General features: G+C 56.8%; 1 protein-coding gene across 1 annotated transcript in view; it reads right to left on the minus strand.

Moving 5' to 3' along the window:
• The window catches only part of Fbrsl1 (fibrosin-like 1), a 57572-nt gene that overhangs the window by 14678 nt on the left and 24060 nt on the right, over positions 1-18834 (minus strand). Inside the window, exon 5 of the mRNA XM_013023183.1 lies at positions 5333-5362. Coding sequence (XP_012878637.1) covers positions 5333-5362 — 30 coding nt within the window. The remainder of the gene's footprint in view (positions 1-5332; positions 5363-18834) is intronic.

Consider the following 18834-nt stretch of genomic DNA (forward strand, 5'->3'; position numbering starts at 1 on the left):
GTCCTAGCCACCACCACCATGGACAAGGACAGGCGTCCAGGGAAGCACTGGGGAGAGGATGCACCTACCCAGTACCGGTTTCGCTGGTGTGGACAGTTCTGAGCCTGAAGTCTGTGCCTGACCCTTCAGGCCCCAGGCTCCTTCTATAGATGGAAGGCCAGACATACAGCCCAGCAACCCGAGGGCTCAGCCAGGCTTTCTCCCCTCTGCCCGGGGGCAGACGCAAGCCCTGGCAGAAGTTGGGCTCCAGGAGCCGGTAAGAAGAAACAGAAAGTGAGTGGCTGCTGCAGAGGGAGATTTGGTTCTATTGAAGGTCTCAATCTGACAGGCATTACAAGGCTCAAGCGTGACTCTGACCAGGGTCCAAGTTTCAACAAGCCGCATCTCTCCTTGGGAACGCCTCTACCCACACACCCAAACCACAGGAGAATGGAGAATCCGGAGGTAACAAACACAGTTTTCATTTCCTGCCACTCCTGAGACCACCACAGGCCCTGAGTCTAAGGGATTCTTCGAAGCGGCTAAAACACAGCAGGGTTGGGCACCACCTGCGCCCTGTTCACAGCCCCTGCCCTGGTGTCAGGAAAAATCAGACTCAGAACCTAGGACAAGCCTGTCTTTAATCTTGTTTAGGAAGGAACGTAGCTGTGATATGAGAGATTTAATAAGGTTAGAAATCAGGAAGGAAGTGGAGTGGGAATAGATTATCAAGAGAAATAAAGGCAGCCGCCAGAGCACACAGATATTAAATATCAGGCTTCCAAACCAAATATATATAATCCACTTAGGGACTTCAGGGTGGTGTTCAGAGGCACATTTACCCAAAGCCTATAGTTCAACATCTGACATTATAACTGCATCTGTCATCATTCTGTGCCATCACGGTGGGTTCCCGAATGATCATCACCCGGAAAGAGAGCACATGGCCGTCTCTTGGCTATACCACTTTCATGGTCCTGACGTGCTCCTAACCCACCGTGGCCTCAGCTAGTAACGCCCATCGGAAGCAGGGCCCACTGACCGCAGGCTGCCACTTAGCAGGTGAGCTACCAGCAACACATGCAGAGTGGCCCCGGGATGCTGATGCCTCTCCTGAGTCCTGGCTGAGGTGTGGACCCCCTGTCCACCACACCGTCTGTCAGTCAACAGCCATGCTAGAGGTGTAGTTATAACTGCGCGTCCCGTAGGTGTGGATTTCTGAGCTGGTGGGGGGGCAGGAAAAGCTCACGACCAACAACGTCCGGAGCGTGGACAGAGGAGCCAGAATGACTCACGGAGCCAGCTGAAACCCAGCACCCAGTCATGCCCCGGCCCCACTTACAGACTAGAAAATAGACCTTCAGGGCTGGGAAGGTGGCTCAGTGGTAGAGCGCTTGCCTTGCATGCCTGAGGCCCTGGGTTCGATTCCTCAGCACCATATAAGCAAAAAGAAAAAAGCCGGAAGTGGCGCTGTGGCTCGTGGTAGAGTGCTAGCCTTGAGCTGAAGAGCTGAGGGACAGTGCCCAGGCCCAGAGTTCAGGCCCCACGACTGGACCCCCCCAAAAAAAACAAAAACAAAAAAAATACACCTTCAGGGCAGAGCACTTGGAGGAGTGTGTGGACTATGCACAACTCAAGGTGCCAGTATAGAACCCAAGGGAGAAGATCAGCCAGGCTCTGGCATCCAGCTCACACGAGGGGCCTCGGATACCACCTCCTGCTAGCACCTGCTCGGTGTAAAGCCCTCCAGGGGCCTTATCACTCCTCAACCCCTGAGGGCTGCACTTGTGACAATTAAACTCTCTGGCCTCCGCTTCTGGCTACAGCACAGAGTAAACGCCAGCTCCTACACATCATTCATGTGCTTAGGACAGCAGGGCCAGAGTCCCTCCTAGGATGTCCTCACTCCATGCCCCAAGCTGAGGGAGGCTCCTGGGGTCTTCTGCTGCCTACACATCCACTAGCGTTCTCTGCGGGACGCCAGCGGCTGTTTCCAGCCTGTGCGCCTCTGTGCTTACCAAAGAGCCCTCTCAGCAACTACTGCCTGTCTGGTGTCCATGCCCCTTAGAGCCATGGGGGCTGAGACAGGAGTCACACAAGGCCCGTGAGGACATCCCCGGACTCAAGGATCCAGGCACTAGGAAAGGGCCCTCTCTCCAATAAAGATCCTGCCCCTGGCCCACCTGGTTCTGGACTCCTTGGCCTTCCTTATCTCCCCTACCTGATCCCTTCTTCTGAGTGTCTGGGCTCAGATGTCACCTTGGAGGTGCATTGGTCACTCCTGCCCCACCTGGGAGCTGCACCTTCAGAAGCATACTGTGCTGTGCACATGGAGACATGGGCTGCTTCCTGAGGAACCACAGACCCCACTGGGACTGCAAGAGGAGCAAAGCCCACACTGCAGGGGCCTTTGCCCTAGCTGCTGAGCCCACCTGTCCACCTGTGTCCACGCAGCTAGCAGTGCCTAGAATCTTGTGTACCTGGAAAGAACAAGAGTCTATTGGAAGTGTGACTGATGAGTCCTGCTTAAAAGCAGAGAAGACAGATTCCGAGAGGACCCTAATCAGACAGAGAGCTCCCTCTGGGAGAGGTGGTTAGGAGGAAGGTGAGGGGAGCTGGCCGAGAGGGAGGGGTCAGGGTAGAGGCTGCTCAGCCTGTCTATCCCAACATAACTATCAGCAATCCCGGAGGTCAAGGGCCTACGTCTGCGCTCAATGTCCTAGTCTCTGTCCAGGCCACAGGCACCACTCTGATCCAGTTCTACAGATGGGAGACAGAGGCACCCGTGGGTCTGCTCTTGGGAGCCTTTCAAGCCTGAGAGCAAGAGCATCACCTGGTGGGTGTCTGCAGATGGGCTGCAAACAGACAGACATCTTGGAGGCTGGCCAGACAGCACCTGGCTGGGCCACTCAGACTGAAAGCCCAGCAGGCTGACTGATGAGCTCCATACATTTTTTTTCCCACACATTTTTTTAAACCCACATTTTTCCCAATAAAAGAGCCGTCAGCTACCCTCTCGGAGGGGCCATCTGAGCCTGCTGGTTCGGCTCCCGTTTCCTTCAGTGACTGTGGCAGGGCGGGGGGAAGGGCGGGGGCCCCCACGGCTCTGGGCTGGGTGATGGGGAGATCTGCTGGGCAGGTGCGGGGAAGAGGCTTCCTATCCATCTTTCTATTTGAAGGCCCCAGAGTGTCTGTATATTAGCCAGAGCAGAACCAAGAAGATCCTCAGGGTGGGGTGGCCTGGAAGGTACAGGCAGCCTTGCCCCTAGCTAAGACCCTGTCACCTGTGGGCGGGAAGGGGAGGAGTGCAGCCGCCCTGCCCAGGTGGGTCTCCAGCTCCACCTCACGTCACAGGGCTGTCCCTGTGCCAGGGCCCCTGCACGCTTGAGCTTTCTGCCCAACTTCAGGTCCAGACACTGTCACCAAGGCCTTGTCCACTGTTAGCTTCTCTTGGGCCATTGTGTGCCAAGGAATACAAGAAATCAGCTGGCCTGCATGTAAAGTATGAGTTCCTCCAAGGTCCACATAAGCTCAGGCTGTCCTGTGTCGGAGGGCCCCTACCCCTTCCAGCCTGTTTCCTCTCCTGACAGAGCCCACAGAGGAGTCTGCCGTCAGAGGCCAGCTCAGATCTCACCACGGCCCTCACTGACAGGGGACGCTGAAGCATGGAGGAAGCTGTCTGGCCACCCTCTAGGCCTCTGCTCATCTCCCTGCTTTTCCTCCTGGAGGTCTTTGAAGGAAGGCTGGCTCTCCCACCTGTCTTGACTGCTGTTCCTCCACGCAGCCAGGAGCCCAGGAGGCCCCTCCGCATGCACGGGCACGTCTGCCAGCCCTGGAGACAGGCAGGGCGCGGTCCCGACATTCTCCCTGGGACTGCAAGGAGTGAGCCCACAGGACACACGCAGCACTTCCCCAGAGCATTCCTGAGCCTCCTAAAAGGAGGGGACCACAGCACCCAGGCATAGTCCTGGGCTCAGGACCGGACAGCGAGCCGAGGGCTGCTGCGTGCAGGAGTGCACCCTTGCTACCTGTCTCCACAGGGTGGTGGCTTGGCTTCTAGGAGACCTCTAGAAGCCAGTGGGTATGCAGGAGTCACTGAGCCCTCCGCACCTGCCTCCTGTCTGCTCTCTTCAGAGCCTCTCTCTTTCTCCCTCTTTCCCTCCCTCCCTGCCCCCAGCTGCACAGAGCATACGCTCTGAAAATTGGTTTTAAATGGAAAGAAGTGCTGAGGGACCTGCTGGCTCAGCACCTCCTAGGTACGTGTGATCTAGTCTCATTAACACGGTCAGGACAGGGACCCACCTGCTGGGCCGCGAGCCCTGTCCAAGCGCCTCAGGCGGCAGCGGAGGCCGCCAGGGGGAGCGCTGGGCACTGGCTGTGGGTAGCAGGGGCCACAGCTCAGGACTCGATGGCTCCCCGCTGGCAGAGGGCCTCCAGGGCTGGGTCCCTGATACTTCCCGCCAGAGGGTGACAGCACAGGACACACAGCTCCCTTCCCTGGGACTGGATGGGCCACAGTCCCTGCATTGCCAGGGTACCTGTTCTTGGGCAACTTAGACTCCCTGAATTTTCCCAAACCCAAGCCCACCGGGTCACCCTGTGTTTGTCCTACAAGACCTCCATTGTGGCAGTTCCTGCCCAGGTCAGACATGTGACTACAAGCATGCCATACACCTTAGCACAACACATAGACCTCTGTTTATGACAGTTTTCATCAAACAAAAGCCAGTGTCCAGCTTCTGACCCTCTCCTGTACCCATGGCTGTGTCCCCCTTCCTGCCAGAGGACACTGCATGCACTCAGGTCACTGCACTCCGGCCCCTCCTTTGCAGAGAGCACCAGCCAGAACCCATGCCAGGCTGCCCCGGCTGCCCCGGCTGCCCTGGGTGTGACCTCCAGGGGGTGCTCACCTCCCCACCCGAAGGGCTCAGGAATCCAAGAAGCTGTAACCCCGGCAGGTCACCTTGACAGTGACCTGAAAGGCAGAGGGCCTATCGTGACCCACAGGTTACCCTCTCCAAGTCTCTATTCGTTCATTCTGGAAGCTCCTGCAGCTGCCTGGCCAAGCCCCATCCTCTACCCAGGCAGGTGGGGCCCGTCTCGGCGCTCTTGGAGGACTCTTGAGGGAACCGTTGGGAAGCCTGGGCGTTTGCCAATGGCACACGCCTTCTATCATGTGAGTCCCCGACACCGGAGGAGCCACAACTCCCACACCACCCCTCTGACAGGGGAACCCCACGTATTCTGGGTCTTTCTGCAGGGCCCCCAGGGCTCACGCTTGCTCTGGTCAGGGTGGAGGGAGGCACAGGGAGCCCAGGAGAACCCATGAGGGGGGAGGAAAGAGTCAGCTCACCTTGTCGTCCACACCGCTCTCGCTGTCACACTGCAGGGAAGACAAAGAGAAAGGGGTGAGCAGGCCACTTCACACCACAGGAGACGCGCCGCTCCTCAGCTGGGCCCCTCACAGATTCCTGGAGAGGCAAACGCTAGCAAGCTGAGCGGGGGGATGCACAAAGGGACGCCAGCGGCCATATTGCCTCCGATGGGCCAGGGAAAAGGCTGTAGTGGCCAGGATCTGGAAGGCACAGCTGCCGTGACCCGGATGGCCCTGCGGGCCCCTCTGGCGTGGGCGCCCCAGCTCCAGGAGAGGGCAGCGTGGCGATGGGCCCACGGAAGGCTGATGAGAGGCACTGCCGCCCTCAGAGCCCTTGCTCCTTCTTCTGTTCTCAGATTGAGGCTCCTCTGGGGGGAAGGTGAGTGTGGAGGACGAAGGCAGCCTGACCCACAGTGCTGGGGTGGAAGCAGTGCTCTCAGAGGGTCTGTCTGCATGCCAGTGGTTAGTGCAAGATCACAACAATGGATAAAAACCATTTTTGTTTTCCATTTTCAGTAAGCAGAGCCTTGGAAAGGACACAGTGCTAGAGGAACAATGAAATTTCCCCTAAAGGAATGAAAAGAAAAAAAAAACCCTTCCCAGCAACTGCAATTATGATACATTCATGTCAAATGAATTATATTGCTGGAAATAAATCTCTCCAAGATGCACAAGAGGGTGATCCGGCTCCAGTCAGACGTGTACACTGCTGGTTTTATATGTTGTACTCTACTTGATTAATACAGGTAATCAAATTATACTACCTTCCACTAGGCCCCCAAATTGAAGGCTATAATGTTTTCAATGACAAAGTTCACAGAGTTGTATAAAAATGCACTTTGCCAGCTACTCACTGCAGCCAGACGCACCATTTCCAGTTCGGCTAACAATAGCATGTGAAGCAGCTGGGCCAGGAGCAAGGCCACAGCCTTGCACCAAGCTCTGGCTGCTATAGGTGGCAGGGGTCTTTCCTGGCCATACTCTTGGCCAAACCCCTCCCAGGAAGCTGATAAAAAAGCAGCACTGTCCGGCAGGTCCCTGCCCTAGCCTGGCTCTGTGTCCCTCTGTTACCCTGAATTGCAGGGCTCATGGAAGGTGCCCTGGGTCCCTCAATCTGTGTGAATGGTAAGACTTGGTAGAACAGCATGTGGGTGGGCTGGGGTAGTAGAGAAAGGGGCTCGGGAGCCCAGAAGGAAGGCAGCAGGGCAGAGACAAAGGGGCTGCGATGTACCAGACAGGTGTGCATGCGGGGAGGTGACCCCTCAGGAGGGGTATGCAACCGGCGAGGTGAGGGGGCAGGCGGCTTGTGGGAGAGATACTGGGGGAAGGGGCTGTTGGCTGCTCTATCTGATCTGACCCTCGGGATTCTGGGACCCCAGCTGAGGCCAACTGAAGCATCTCTGCTTAATGAGAGCTTTTTTATGGACACTGAAGCCCCACTAACCTGCCAGGATGGAGACTGCCAGTCATCTGGGTGCCTGGAGCCAGTGCTCAGCCCTTGAGTCCTGCCTCAGCCATGGCTGTACCAGGACCCCATGAACTAGCAGAAGGACACACAGACCCAGACCAGAAACACACCCGTGACTTCTGAGTCCAAGGCTGGAGCAGCTGGGACAGGCAGCTTAAAGAGGCTGTTCAACATACATCAACAAGGGAGCCTAGGATAGAACATGCCCCAGTCCGGCAAGCATCAAAGGTAACCACTGTCTTGAGGCCCAGGCAAGGCCGAACTGAATTCATGTGATTAAGTGCTACTGAATTGATAGTCAGCTGCGGTGATGCTGGAATTGAGTACAATAATCCCCAGGGTGAGGAGGGTTCCAGGAGTTGCCTGAGGGAGGTGACCCCTGGGATCTAGACCAGGGTATGGACGTGGATACCTCAGGCTAAGGGGGAGGGGTACTGTGGCTGGAGGCCGAGCCATGGTGCTGCTGTGCTGCCCACTGAGCAGCTGTGGGTCCATCCCTCCAGCTCTTCGTGCCTCAGTGTATGCGTCTAACAGGGACGATGATTTGTGTAATGAGTGAACCCGTGCAAAGCACTAGGATGGTCTGGATAGTGCTCAGGGCACTGTGTACACACATCCTCCCTCTAACGTGCCCCCTACTCGCCTTGCAGGTATCTGAGCCTGTCACCTGACGGTGCTCCTCCCCTGCCCCAAACCTCTGTAAGACAGGTCAGGAGCATGTGGTCTCTGCCGCCCAGGCTTCCACGCCCCTCTAGAAGCTTAGCCAGCTGCTTGCTGGAGTGGCGGTGGTGCTTGTCACCCCCACAAATCAAGAGACACAATTCAGCATGGCTATTAAGCAGCAATAGAAACACGCCTTTTCTTCTCAGTGTGAACATTAATTACTGCTCAGAAGCTGTGTTCAGAGGGCTGCCTGTCTCCCACTGCTCAAACAAAGGCATGAAAATTCATGAGCAGGGGACCTTGCTGCTGGGGTCTGCTACTCCTAGTGATCAACTCAGCATCTGGGCCTGGAGGTGAGGGGGCGGGGGCGTCCGGCCCCACGAGTCCACAGGCCAGGCAGGGGCACAGGGATGAAGGGCAGTCCTGGTGGTCTGGCTCTCCAGCGTCCTCACTCCAGCCAGGGCAGGACCGTGGTGGCGGAGGTGGCAAGTGTGGGGTGGTTTCTTCCCATGTAAGAGACACTGTTGCCTACGGGGTCAGCACAGGGCCCCTGCAGAGGTCCGAGAAGCATACCAAGCACCACGAAGAAGCCAGCAACATCAAACACAGCAGGACTAAGGCTGGGCAGGAAGGAGCTGGCATATTCCACTCAGCCTTGCCTGTACCCAGGCAAGGGGGGCCTGAGCCCCTGGCACATCCAGTGCTCAAGCCCCTGCTGGGCCGTGCCCGTGGGGCTGAGGGGTGCAGATGCTCCACCCTCTACACGAACAGGGATTTCCTAACGAGTACAAGGCCACCCAGGAGAGCTTGTACAGCCCCTTTGTGTGTAGCAGTACCTTAGTGTGCCTGCCACGAGCCCACGTACCCGGACGTGTGTGCCACGTCCAGGCCTCGGCATCTCGCTATCAAGGGCTTCTCCCTGCACGTCCTCCCCGCGTCCCGCTGAGCACTCTCCTGACTGCCACAGCCTCGTGGGGGACACAGGTGCACTCCAGCTCCCGAATGGCCTGGTGGAGTGACACTGGAAGGAGCAAGGGCCACAGTCGCCCCTGTCCCAGGAGATCCACAAGCCATGAGGTGCTCACCTTCGTTTGTGCAACAAATGCTCAGCCTCCAAGTGCAGCGCTAAGACAGCTAGGGTTTTACTACAAGGGTGTGAGGGTGATCTGGCTCGACCTGGCCGGCAAGGCGGGTTCCTCTTTCTCCCTCACCACTCTCTGTGCGTCCGTCCCACAGCTGCGCTGCTAGCCGAGGGCAAGCTCTCAAGATGCTCTGATAACCAGCCTGGGAGGTCATCGCAATACCCACTTTTTGTCTTTCTACATATGCCTGATGTGTAAACTAGTATTGCAAGGAGCACATGGCTTCCACACCTCTGCTTCCTGCCAGGCCACAATGTCAACCACTGTAGTGAGGTTGGGGGACAATGTGTTTACTCTCTGCAGCTGGGGCATGCTGCCCATGACTGCTGCTGGCCTCATGTACAGCCCCCCTGTCTGGCGCTGGCCCCAGGGCTTATGACCATCCTGGGCAGGGAAGCCAGAAGCTATGCTGGAGTTGCAGGGCTGAGGATCCTGACTCATACTTAATGGAGAGGTGTCTCCACTCCGAGAGCCTTGTCTTGAGAACAGACACAACACCTGCTAGCTGGGGCCTTGGGCTGCACTTATGGACTTACATTAGGTCAGCTCCTAGCATGCTCTGGGCTGTGTGATGCTGGTGCTGTGGCCATATGCACTTGGCACTGCTGGCTCACCTCATAGGTAAAAGGACGCCCAGCAGTTAGGGATTTGCTGTGGACAGATCACTGGCAATAGGCCTAGTGGCGGTGGGTTGAGGGAGCCCTCTGGAGGCCAGGGGATGGCCCCTGGAGGGGACAGCACTGCTGACAGCCCCTCCCAGGTTCTGTGAGCCCAGAGGAGGTAGTTCTGAAGCTATGCGGCGGCTAAGCAGAGGCCACGGGCGCTCAGGCAGGACGGCTCCCCAGATAGGGTGAGAGCAGCTCCACAGACTAACCAGGACCCCAGTCCCACATGGCACCCAGGACTCCAGACCTCTGCCTCTCATGCTTTCACACAGGGGTCAAGACAGGGGTCCTGACTGAACATGGTGGACAGAGGTTCACCTGAGGAGCAGCAGATGAGGGACACAGGAGACATGGAGGGGGAGGCAGTGGACAGTGAAGACTGGTCAGAAGGGAAGAGATGGATGTGGCCTGAGACGAAGGGTAGGGGCAGGGCCAGCGAGGATGTCAGGTGCAGGTGCCTCTGCTGCTGGGAGGGAAGGGAGAGATGGGCTCTGCGCATGACCAGGTGTGGGGCTCAGAAGAGATGGAGTCCGCTGACCGGGGGGGGAGCGGTTTGGGGGAGGGAGGGAAGGGAGAGATGGGCTCTGCGCATGACCAGGTGTGAGGCTCAGAAGAGATGGAGTCCGCTGACCGGGGGGGGGAGAGGAGCTGGGGGAGGGAGGGAAGGGAGAGATGGGCTCTGCGCATGACCAGGTGTGGGGCTCAGAAGAGATGGAGTCCGCTGACCGAGCGGAGGAGGAGCGGTTTGGGGGAGGGCAGAGCCACAGGGAGGCCATCTGGACCCTTCCCGAGAAGCCCTGGCGGCACACTTGACCTCCATGTCTTTCTCCCTCCCTCTCTGCATTGCTCTGTGTGTCACACGAACCCAGAAGAGGCCACATGCACCACTCAAGGCCCACCTCAAACTGACCTGGTCACCGATGAGGAAACTGAGACATAAAGGATGGGGGGAGGCTCACTGGGCAAAGCTAAGAGGTTGGCTGAGTATTTTAGAGTCCTAGATCTAGGCTGGAATTTGGGGTTAAACCCTCAATGTCTACAGCCATTAAAATTGCACCTGATTAATTACGCAAGGTAAGCAGAGAAGCCAGCAAGATTCCAATCCTATTTACTCAGCTAGTTCACTCTTTATGGTGTTCAGGCTTTACAGCAAAACAAAGCATTAATTACCCAATTAATGAGCAATTAAGTTACTGACAGCCCAATAGCCTAAGGGCATCTGAAAGTAAGACTGCTTGGCCCACCTGCAACTACAGCCCAAACGGCCACAGGGCATATGTGTGCCTCAGCCCTGGCCAGTCCTGACTGGAGCCTGAGGCCCCTTTACAACAGGGCTGTGGGGACAGGGAGTGGTCCTGCTCTTTTTATTTTGTTTTTATTTTTATTTTTTTTGGTCGGTCGTGGAGCTTGAACTCTGTGCCTGGGTGCTGTACCTCAGCTCTTCAGCTCAAGGCGAGTGCTCTACCACTTGAGCCACAGCACCACTTCTGGTTTTCTGGTGGTTTATTAAGAGATAGGAGTCTCACGGTCTCTCCTGCCAAGGCTGGCTTTGAACCGTGATCCTCAGATCTCAGCCTCCTGAGTAGCTAGGATGACAGCCGTGAGCCACCAGCGCCCGGCTGCTCTTTATTTTGGTGTGGGGGGGTCATTCGTGGGGCCTTAACTCTGGACCTGGGCGCTGTCCCTCAGCTCTTCAGCTCAAAGCTAGCACTCGACAACTCAAGCCACAGCGCCACTTACGGCTTTTTCTGCTTATGTGGTGCTGAGGAACCAAACCCAGGGCCTCAGGCATGCAAGGCAAGCGCTCTACCACTGAGCCGCCTTCCCAGCCCTGGTCCTGGTCTTTCCAGTGGCTTCTGCAGACACCATAGCTCACAGTCAGCATGGTAATGGGCCTGACCAGATATTCAGATGGGCAGTTCCCCAAAGCTCCGTCAGAGTCCCAGCCAGTCTGGTCCCTTTCTCTCTCTGCCAGTGCTCAGCAGAAGCCTTTCTGAGCTATGCGTGAAGTGAGAGCCCCATCCGTGCATGCAGTCAGTGCAGACAGGGTTTGATTCCAGCCTAGCAATGCTATCCGCTTCAGCTCCTACACAAAGTACACTCCACCCAGCAATGCTGTCAGCTTCATCCCCGAGCCAAGGGCCCTGTTGTGAACACAATGACCCAATGGACAAAATGACTGGACAATGTGTGAACTGACATTCGATGCCGAATGATGCCCCACTGACGGCATAAAGGGTGGACAGTCCTGACTGTCACAGACGGGGACACAGGGATAAAGCCAGTTGTATAAGGAGGACTACCGCGCATCTCACACCATTCTAGAATGTTCTTAGCTGGAAACATGTGAGAATCACCAGATCCTTGAACCCAATTGCTATTTAGTATTTTCTGGACCACAGTTGCATAGGTAACAACGACAACTGGATAGGCGTGGCAGGCACCACACCTGGAACCATGCTGCAGATGCTCTTGGCCATTTCCACCAGCCCTACTTCCTAAACTCAGGCCTGGCGTTGACACACTCACAGAACACAAGAAGCTTCCCTTAGCACATTTCTTGTTTCCATTCATTTCTTCTTTTTGACTCTGTGTTGTGGGCTAAATGACCTCTGGGTTTCAACCTAAGTAATGGCACAAGGCTCCTCAGCCCTGCCTGGAGATCCTATGGTCCCAGCTCTGTCCACCTCACGCTACTGGACAGTAGCCCTTGAGAACAACTGCTCCCCAGTCTTGCCTACCTCAATGTGACTGTGGTTGGTATGAATGCACATCCAACTGTCATACGCACCCACAATCACACACATAGAGAGGCGCACAGTCACAAGGTCATGGGCACATACATACAAAACTGTATGTACACAGTTGTGTGCACACAAACTTATAGCTACAGGCACACATCACATGCATGCACAAGCACACAGTCATGCACACACAGTATCCACACTCCCGACAGAGGCACACAGTCATGGGCACATACAAGCGTAATGTCATAGGCATGCACGGGCACACAACTGTATGCACACTCCGACAGTCATGTGTATAGACAGCTGTAGGCACCCATCACAGGCAGGTGGGCTCCTGTGCCCGCGGCTACCGGGCCTACCCCCGCATGCTGAGCCTAGTGGGGTCTCTGCACCCCACTTCTCCCTTTCTACTTGCATATACTTCATGCTCTTCTCCTTTTCCCTCACATCCCTTCCTCCAGATCATCTCATCTCAGCTACAACCATACTCTACAACCTGGGGACAGGTGACAGGCACCGTGTGCAGGGCCTGTGCTAGGGTCCCTGCTCCCCAGACCGGCTGCCCCTCACCATCGCTGACGAACCAGCGTTCATCTTCAGAATTTCCCAGGCTCCCTGCACCCCTCTCTCATTAACACCTCTCTGTGCAGCCCCGGCTGACTGGGATAATTAATGAGCTGGTGTCAGGGAATGAATAAAAAAGATGGCCAGGACTGCTGTACGTGGTTGACCTTTCTCAGAGTCTACTGTATTAAATATATTCTCATGTTGTCAGACTCAAGAGTGCTAACTACCTCATGAATTATTTATCAACACAAAACCTTAACCAGAAACCCTGTTAACATTAATCCCTAACCTTCTGTGTCATGGTAGCTTGGCCTGTTCTGAATAATTGAATTTCAGCTTTCAGCAGACTCAAGCTCTGGCCTCACTCCCTCTCCTATGGGGTCACCTTCACAGAACCACCACCCAGTGTCTTCTGCTGGCACAGAAAGGCCTTCTCCAGTCTCAGCCTATAACCGTCACCAGAAGGAAGCTTTGGCTCATGCTGCCTGGAGGTGTAAGGTGGGGGGTCAGGGCGGAGGCTCTGGGGCAGACAGCCCTGGGCTGATCTGAGTAACGAGGGCCTGTGGTGTCAGGGCTTGTGAGCGGGGTGGACCTGGACACAGGGAGCAGGGAGTCAGAGCTGCTCTGGGAAGCATGCCCCATCTCCTTGGTGACCCTCTTGCCTATCTGCGGGGCTGAAATGGAACCGGATGGTCCGTGCCCTGCTGCCAGGGTGAGAGGCGCTGGAGGCCCCATGACACCACTCAGTGTCCTGCCAAGTGGGCTCAGCAGGTGACCATGGCTGAGGTTCGAGGCCAAGCTTCCCAACAGCCTGGCAGCTCCCCCTGCACATGCCCAGCCACACTGTGGATGCCCGGGGGAGCAGCAGAGCCTCCAGCCCAAGGCAGCTGCTGCACGTGCCCATGGACGCTACTACTAGTAGACACCCTGAGCATGCAGGCTGGGTGTGGCTAGTTCCAGAGTATTTGACAAGGAAAGTGCTCCAGTCAGGGAATGCCTAGTGAAGCAGAGGGCAGGGCACACAGAGGGAGAGGTCCTTAGCGGGGTCGGATCGTGAGCAGGGCTAGCCTCCAACTCTCCTTGAACTTGGGCTGACCTGGGAAGCGGGGTGACTGTAACACCTTGGTTTCTAGCAACCTGGAGACACTGGGGTACCCTATTGGGAGACCCCCTTGAAGGCTCAAGCTGCCACAGAGAGGACCCTGACCAGGAACTAGGCATGCAGGCTCAAGTCCAGGCATTGGCTAATGTCTCCGTTTATTGCCACATGGGGTAGAAGTTACTTAACGGCAAAGCCGAGTCATAATATAAAAACAATCTTGCTAGGCGTCAGTGGCTCAAGCCTGTCATCCTAGCTACTCAGGAGGCTGAGATCTGAGAATCGCCATCCAAAGCCAGCCCAGCCAGGAAAGTCCATGATACTCTTCTTTTTTTTTTTTTTTGGTCGGTCATGGGCTTGAACTCTGGGCCTGCACGCTGTCCCTACGCTCTTCAGCTCAAGGCGAGCACTCTACCGCTTGAGCCACAGTGCCGCTTCTGGTTTTCTAGTAGTTTATTGGAGATAAGAGTCTCACAGACTTTCCTGCCTGGGCTGGCTTTGAACCGAGATCCTCAGATCTCAGCCTCCTGAGTAGCTAGGATGACAGGCGTGAGCCACCGGCACCTGGCTTCCATGAGACTCATCTCCAATAAACCACCAGAAAACAACCGGAAGTGGTGCTTGGCTCAAGTGGTAGAGCGCTTGCCTTGAGCTGAAGAGCTGAGGGACAGTGCCCAGGCCCAGAGTTCAAGCCCTACAACTGACAAAAAGAAAAAAGAAAAAAAGCAGCCATTGTGTCCCAGCACAGCGTAGGGCACCCGTGGCTGTCAGTGCTTGGGGCGGTCCCTGCAAAGCTCACTTCTGTCTCAAGGGGCAAAGTGGGCCAGCCGAGGAGGGCGGCTCCACGGCCCCACCACGATGGCCTGCCCTGGGTAAACGCCACTTCCAGGATAGTGACCGGGCCAAAGGGCTCACACCTGTGCCTCAGCTCCTACATCTGCAAAGTTGGCAATGGCGAGCTTCCAAAGACAACCGAAAACGCCTCAAAAGTTGAGTGTCTGTGTGAACACTTGCTCCACTTCACAATGTGCTCACCCCGTGCTGTCAGGGAATACACAGGTCTGCATGTCAGTCTCTTATCCTAAAGCTCGAGGTGGAGTGGCTCCCTCCTAGATCAGGCAGTTCCTGCCCAGTCCCTGGCTGACAACATCTCAGAGTCCACAGCGGGGCCTGTTCAGAGGCAAGCCAGCCATGCCGCTGTGTTTGGGCGGCTAGAACAAGCCCATTCCCCTACCTTGTGAGGTGCAGTCTCTTTATTACCTAGCCTGGCCGGTGTGCTGCCTGCATGGCTCCCGACCACCTGTCTCCCTCTCACTCCCTCGCTCAGTAGAACCCGAACACAAAGGCCTGCATTGTCTGGAGGCCCTTGCCACATCCGCCGCTGACTCCTCCTGGAGGTGGCTGTCCTCTAGCACAAGGCGGCTTCATTTACTTCCTGGCCTCTGAAGCCCCCTGTGGGAGGGCAGAGCCACTGTCACGTGTCAGCCACGCTGGGGGTAGATGACAGCTCAGGGCGGGACATGTGCCCAGACCCACACCTGCCACCCTGCAGCCTGTAGGCTCCCCTGTGGCAGAGGTTCAGATGAGACTTGTAGAGGTTCACTGCTTCTGTGCCAATTACAACTGCTCACCAGGGTCCCAAGGAGCAGCAAAATGAATGTCACAACCCTGCCTCGCAGACAGCCTGCACGGGTGTGTGACCAACAGCCAGGGCGGCGGCAGCTCACTCTGCCGTCGGACATGGCTGGAGGGGCAGGAGCGAGCGGAGATTGGAAGCGCCCCCACGCTTCTGGCCAGGGCTCCGTAGCAGCAGGGCCTCTAGAGTCCCTCCCCAGCCAGGCTGTCCTACTTGACATCTCAGTTGCCTAAGTGCGCACCACACCTCTCTGAGGTGTGCCCCAAGCTCAGGAACAAATTGGGAGGCAGAAGCAAGACTATCAGGAAATGTGGCTCTGCCCTCTCTGCAACACAGGGAGGCCTTGTCTCTGCCCCTTTGCCCGACTCTACTGTCAGCCACCAGTAAGTGGAGCTGTGGCTGGGGAAGCAGGCGCTTTCCCAGGATGCATGCAGATGGGCAAGTCAAGGCTTGGGGGTCAGAGTGGAGCCCCAGGCCTGGCAGAAAGGGACAGAGCTAGGCTTGGAACCCAGCTGCTCACAGATCCAGGCATGTCCTGGATCTTGCTCTTCCGTGTTCTCAGTACTGGCTAGGGAAATGCAGTTCCACAGGGTGGGATGGGAAAGGGCAGCCGTCCCACAGGAGTCCTGGCCCAAAGAGGCTCAGCTGTGCTCTAGCATTCTGAAATGTGCACTTCAGGCTACAACTGGTTCTGATGGAAGGCAGGAGGTCAGGGAGCCGTGAGCCCAGCTATCTGCAGGGCAGGCCAGGTACACCCTCAGTCTGAAAGCTCCAGACAGCAGAGGGGGCGTGTGGTCACTCCAAGCCCCTCTCCTCCCTTCCCTGACCCAGAACTAGGCTGGAGAGACAACTTGGGACGAGTGGGAAGGGTGGAGGCTTTCCTCAGAGGAGGGACAGGCCATGGGATGCGGACAGAAGGGGTGTCAAGGTGGAGTTAAGGACTGATGGGTCTCACCCAGAGCTCTGCTCATGGGATGGAAGAGTGAAGAGTTAGGGACCGAGCTCTGGCAGGTCTGTCCTCTACACTGGGTAGCTGTGCCACACCTTCATCCAGCGGCCCACCCCTCCAAGCCTTGGGGCTCAACCACACAGGGTAGATTCAGGGCTGGCAAGGGCCTGCCTGGGGCCCGCAGGCCTGCCGCCCCTTTCTACAGAGGCAGCCTTCCCCTTGGCGCCCACCCATCTTCCCCACCAGCCTCACCCTGACAGGCCTGGGGAGGTGAGGAGCACATGGAATCTGCCCCTCCTTCAGCCCAAGGGGTACTTCACAGGGAGCTGCGTGGCTGCCCACTCAGGGTTTTAGACCATCTCACAGGCTTCAAACCTCTCAGCCAGCTCCCCATACCTTGGATGTGCACAGGCTGTGGTTTGTTTTTGCCAGTCCTGGGGCTTGAACTCAGGGCCTGGGCGCTGTTCCTGAGGCGCTTCTCCCCACCCCCTCTCCCCGCCCGCCAAGGCTAGCTCCTACCACTTGACCACAGTGCCACGTCCAGCTTCTTCTGTATATGTGGTACTGAAGAATCGAACCCGGGACTTCATGCATGCTAGCTAGGCAAGCACTCTACCACTGAGCCACCTTCCCCGCTCAAGGCTGTGGTTTTGCTACGGGACAATCCCTCATCTGGAGGCACTCAGGGGGCTGTAGGCTCAGCCTTCACAAAGTGAGTTCCTCAGGCAGTGAAGAGAGGCTGCGTAGAGAGGCAGGGAAAAGGACCTCACCAGCGCAGTACACAGGATATAGGAGGAAAGCAGCACTGACGGTACCAGCGAAGCGGTAGGCTCCAGGGGGCAGGTGCCAGGGGCAGCCATGAACCCCTGAACTTCCCGCACTACGTGGAGCCACTAACGTTCTGAGGCCTGTGGTGTGGGGACTGCAGAGCCCCTACCCCGCACCGCCCGAGCGACAAGGGTGTCTCCACGCTGACACGGGGTGCGGGGCACAGCAGAGCAGCCGGGGCGCGCTAGGAGGTAAGCGGGCTCTTCCTAACTTCTTCAAACCTATCGCAGCTAACTGCACCTGGCGTGAGAGGTGCTTCTCTGGCAGGTGTGGCAGGGGCCCATCCCGCTGCAGACCCGGAAAGGCTCCCCGCCACCGCATCCGTCTCTCGGCTCCCCCGCCCGCCTCCCTGTCTCCTCATACTCTGTATGTCTTTGCCCCCAGTCACACTACTACAGGAAGCCTGCAGCGGCCTGGCCCTACCTCCCAGCCTGAATTCCATGTGATGGAACTGAAGGAAGGGCAAGATGGGGGCTGTGCGCTGTGAGGTACTTTTGGGCCTGAGCCTACAAGGGGTGCACACGAGCATACCCATATACAGCGTCATGTGGCCACAAGTACACACACACACGGAGCCCTGAGAAGCCAGAGAGGCACACGTGTGTGCATAAACACAGACATGCAGGAATACATGGCCCATGGCCCACAGGACATAGAGACATGGATGGACACGGACGGACACACACACACACACACACACACACACGGAGAAAGTCTCACAAATAGAACCCAAAGGGAGCTGTTATGTGACACTTCCAAACAGGCACAGAGTCATACCCAGACGCATACCAACTCCACAGAGGGATGGGTGCCCCTCCACCATGCACACACAGGCATACACACACGCGTAACTATACACACCGTCAGCGCCCATGCACTCCAGGCCTGAGGGCCCTCCAAGAAGTCTTAACCAAGAGGCTGAATTACAACTTGCCCTGAACTCAGACCAGCTGGTTCTGTCCAGAATTATCTAGGCCCAGATCATTCTGGTTGATCCTGGGCCCTCCGGCACCACCTGGGACTTGCATCAGGGAGGGCTGGACACTGTTCCCTGCTGTCCGCTTGGAGCTTGGCTTGCATCTGAGCCCACAGGCCAAGAGGACAAGAGATGTCTTCAGGGACAGCCTGCAGGTGTCAGGGCCGCAGGGCCAGCGTGGATCACTGGTGACGGGCCAGGGTTGCGGTTGCCCTGGCTCCCAGCAGGACCCTGGAAGCCCGTCATGTATGTAGGAGCTGACGTACACACCTGCACTGTGCGCACCTCAGGGCACCCGGCTCAGATGGAACTCGTAGCCATAGATCAGACAGGAGTTCCCTTCTTGCCACCATCTGTCACTTCTGCACAGCAGCCACAGGGTTAAAATGTAAGCAGCTGGCTAGCTCAAAACATAGGGAAAGCAGGGCTTGGGGGAGACAACCTGAATGACAAATGGAGACTTAAGACAGACTGATGTAATAGCAGCTCAGGGCTGGAAGACCCATTATCCTGGGGGACTGGGAGGGGTGGGAACCACTTAAGTTCCCGAAGAACGTGGATGTACCCCCCGGTGACTGAGCACCTTTCCAAGGGCTCAAGGCTGGCCCTCATTTAGCTTGGGTCAGCTGACATGCCACTGTCATGTACACACACACTCTTCCTGCTCAAGGAAGTCCCAGGGCCCTAGGAAACTAGGGTACAGAGATGGGGCTCTGATCCCACCGCCTCTCCCAAGAGCCT

The sequence above is a fragment of the Dipodomys ordii genome, unplaced genomic scaffold (genome assembly GCF_000151885.1).
Source record: "Dipodomys ordii isolate 6190 unplaced genomic scaffold, Dord_2.0 Scaffold66, whole genome shotgun sequence".
NCBI lineage: Eukaryota > Metazoa > Chordata > Mammalia > Rodentia > Heteromyidae > Dipodomys > Dipodomys ordii.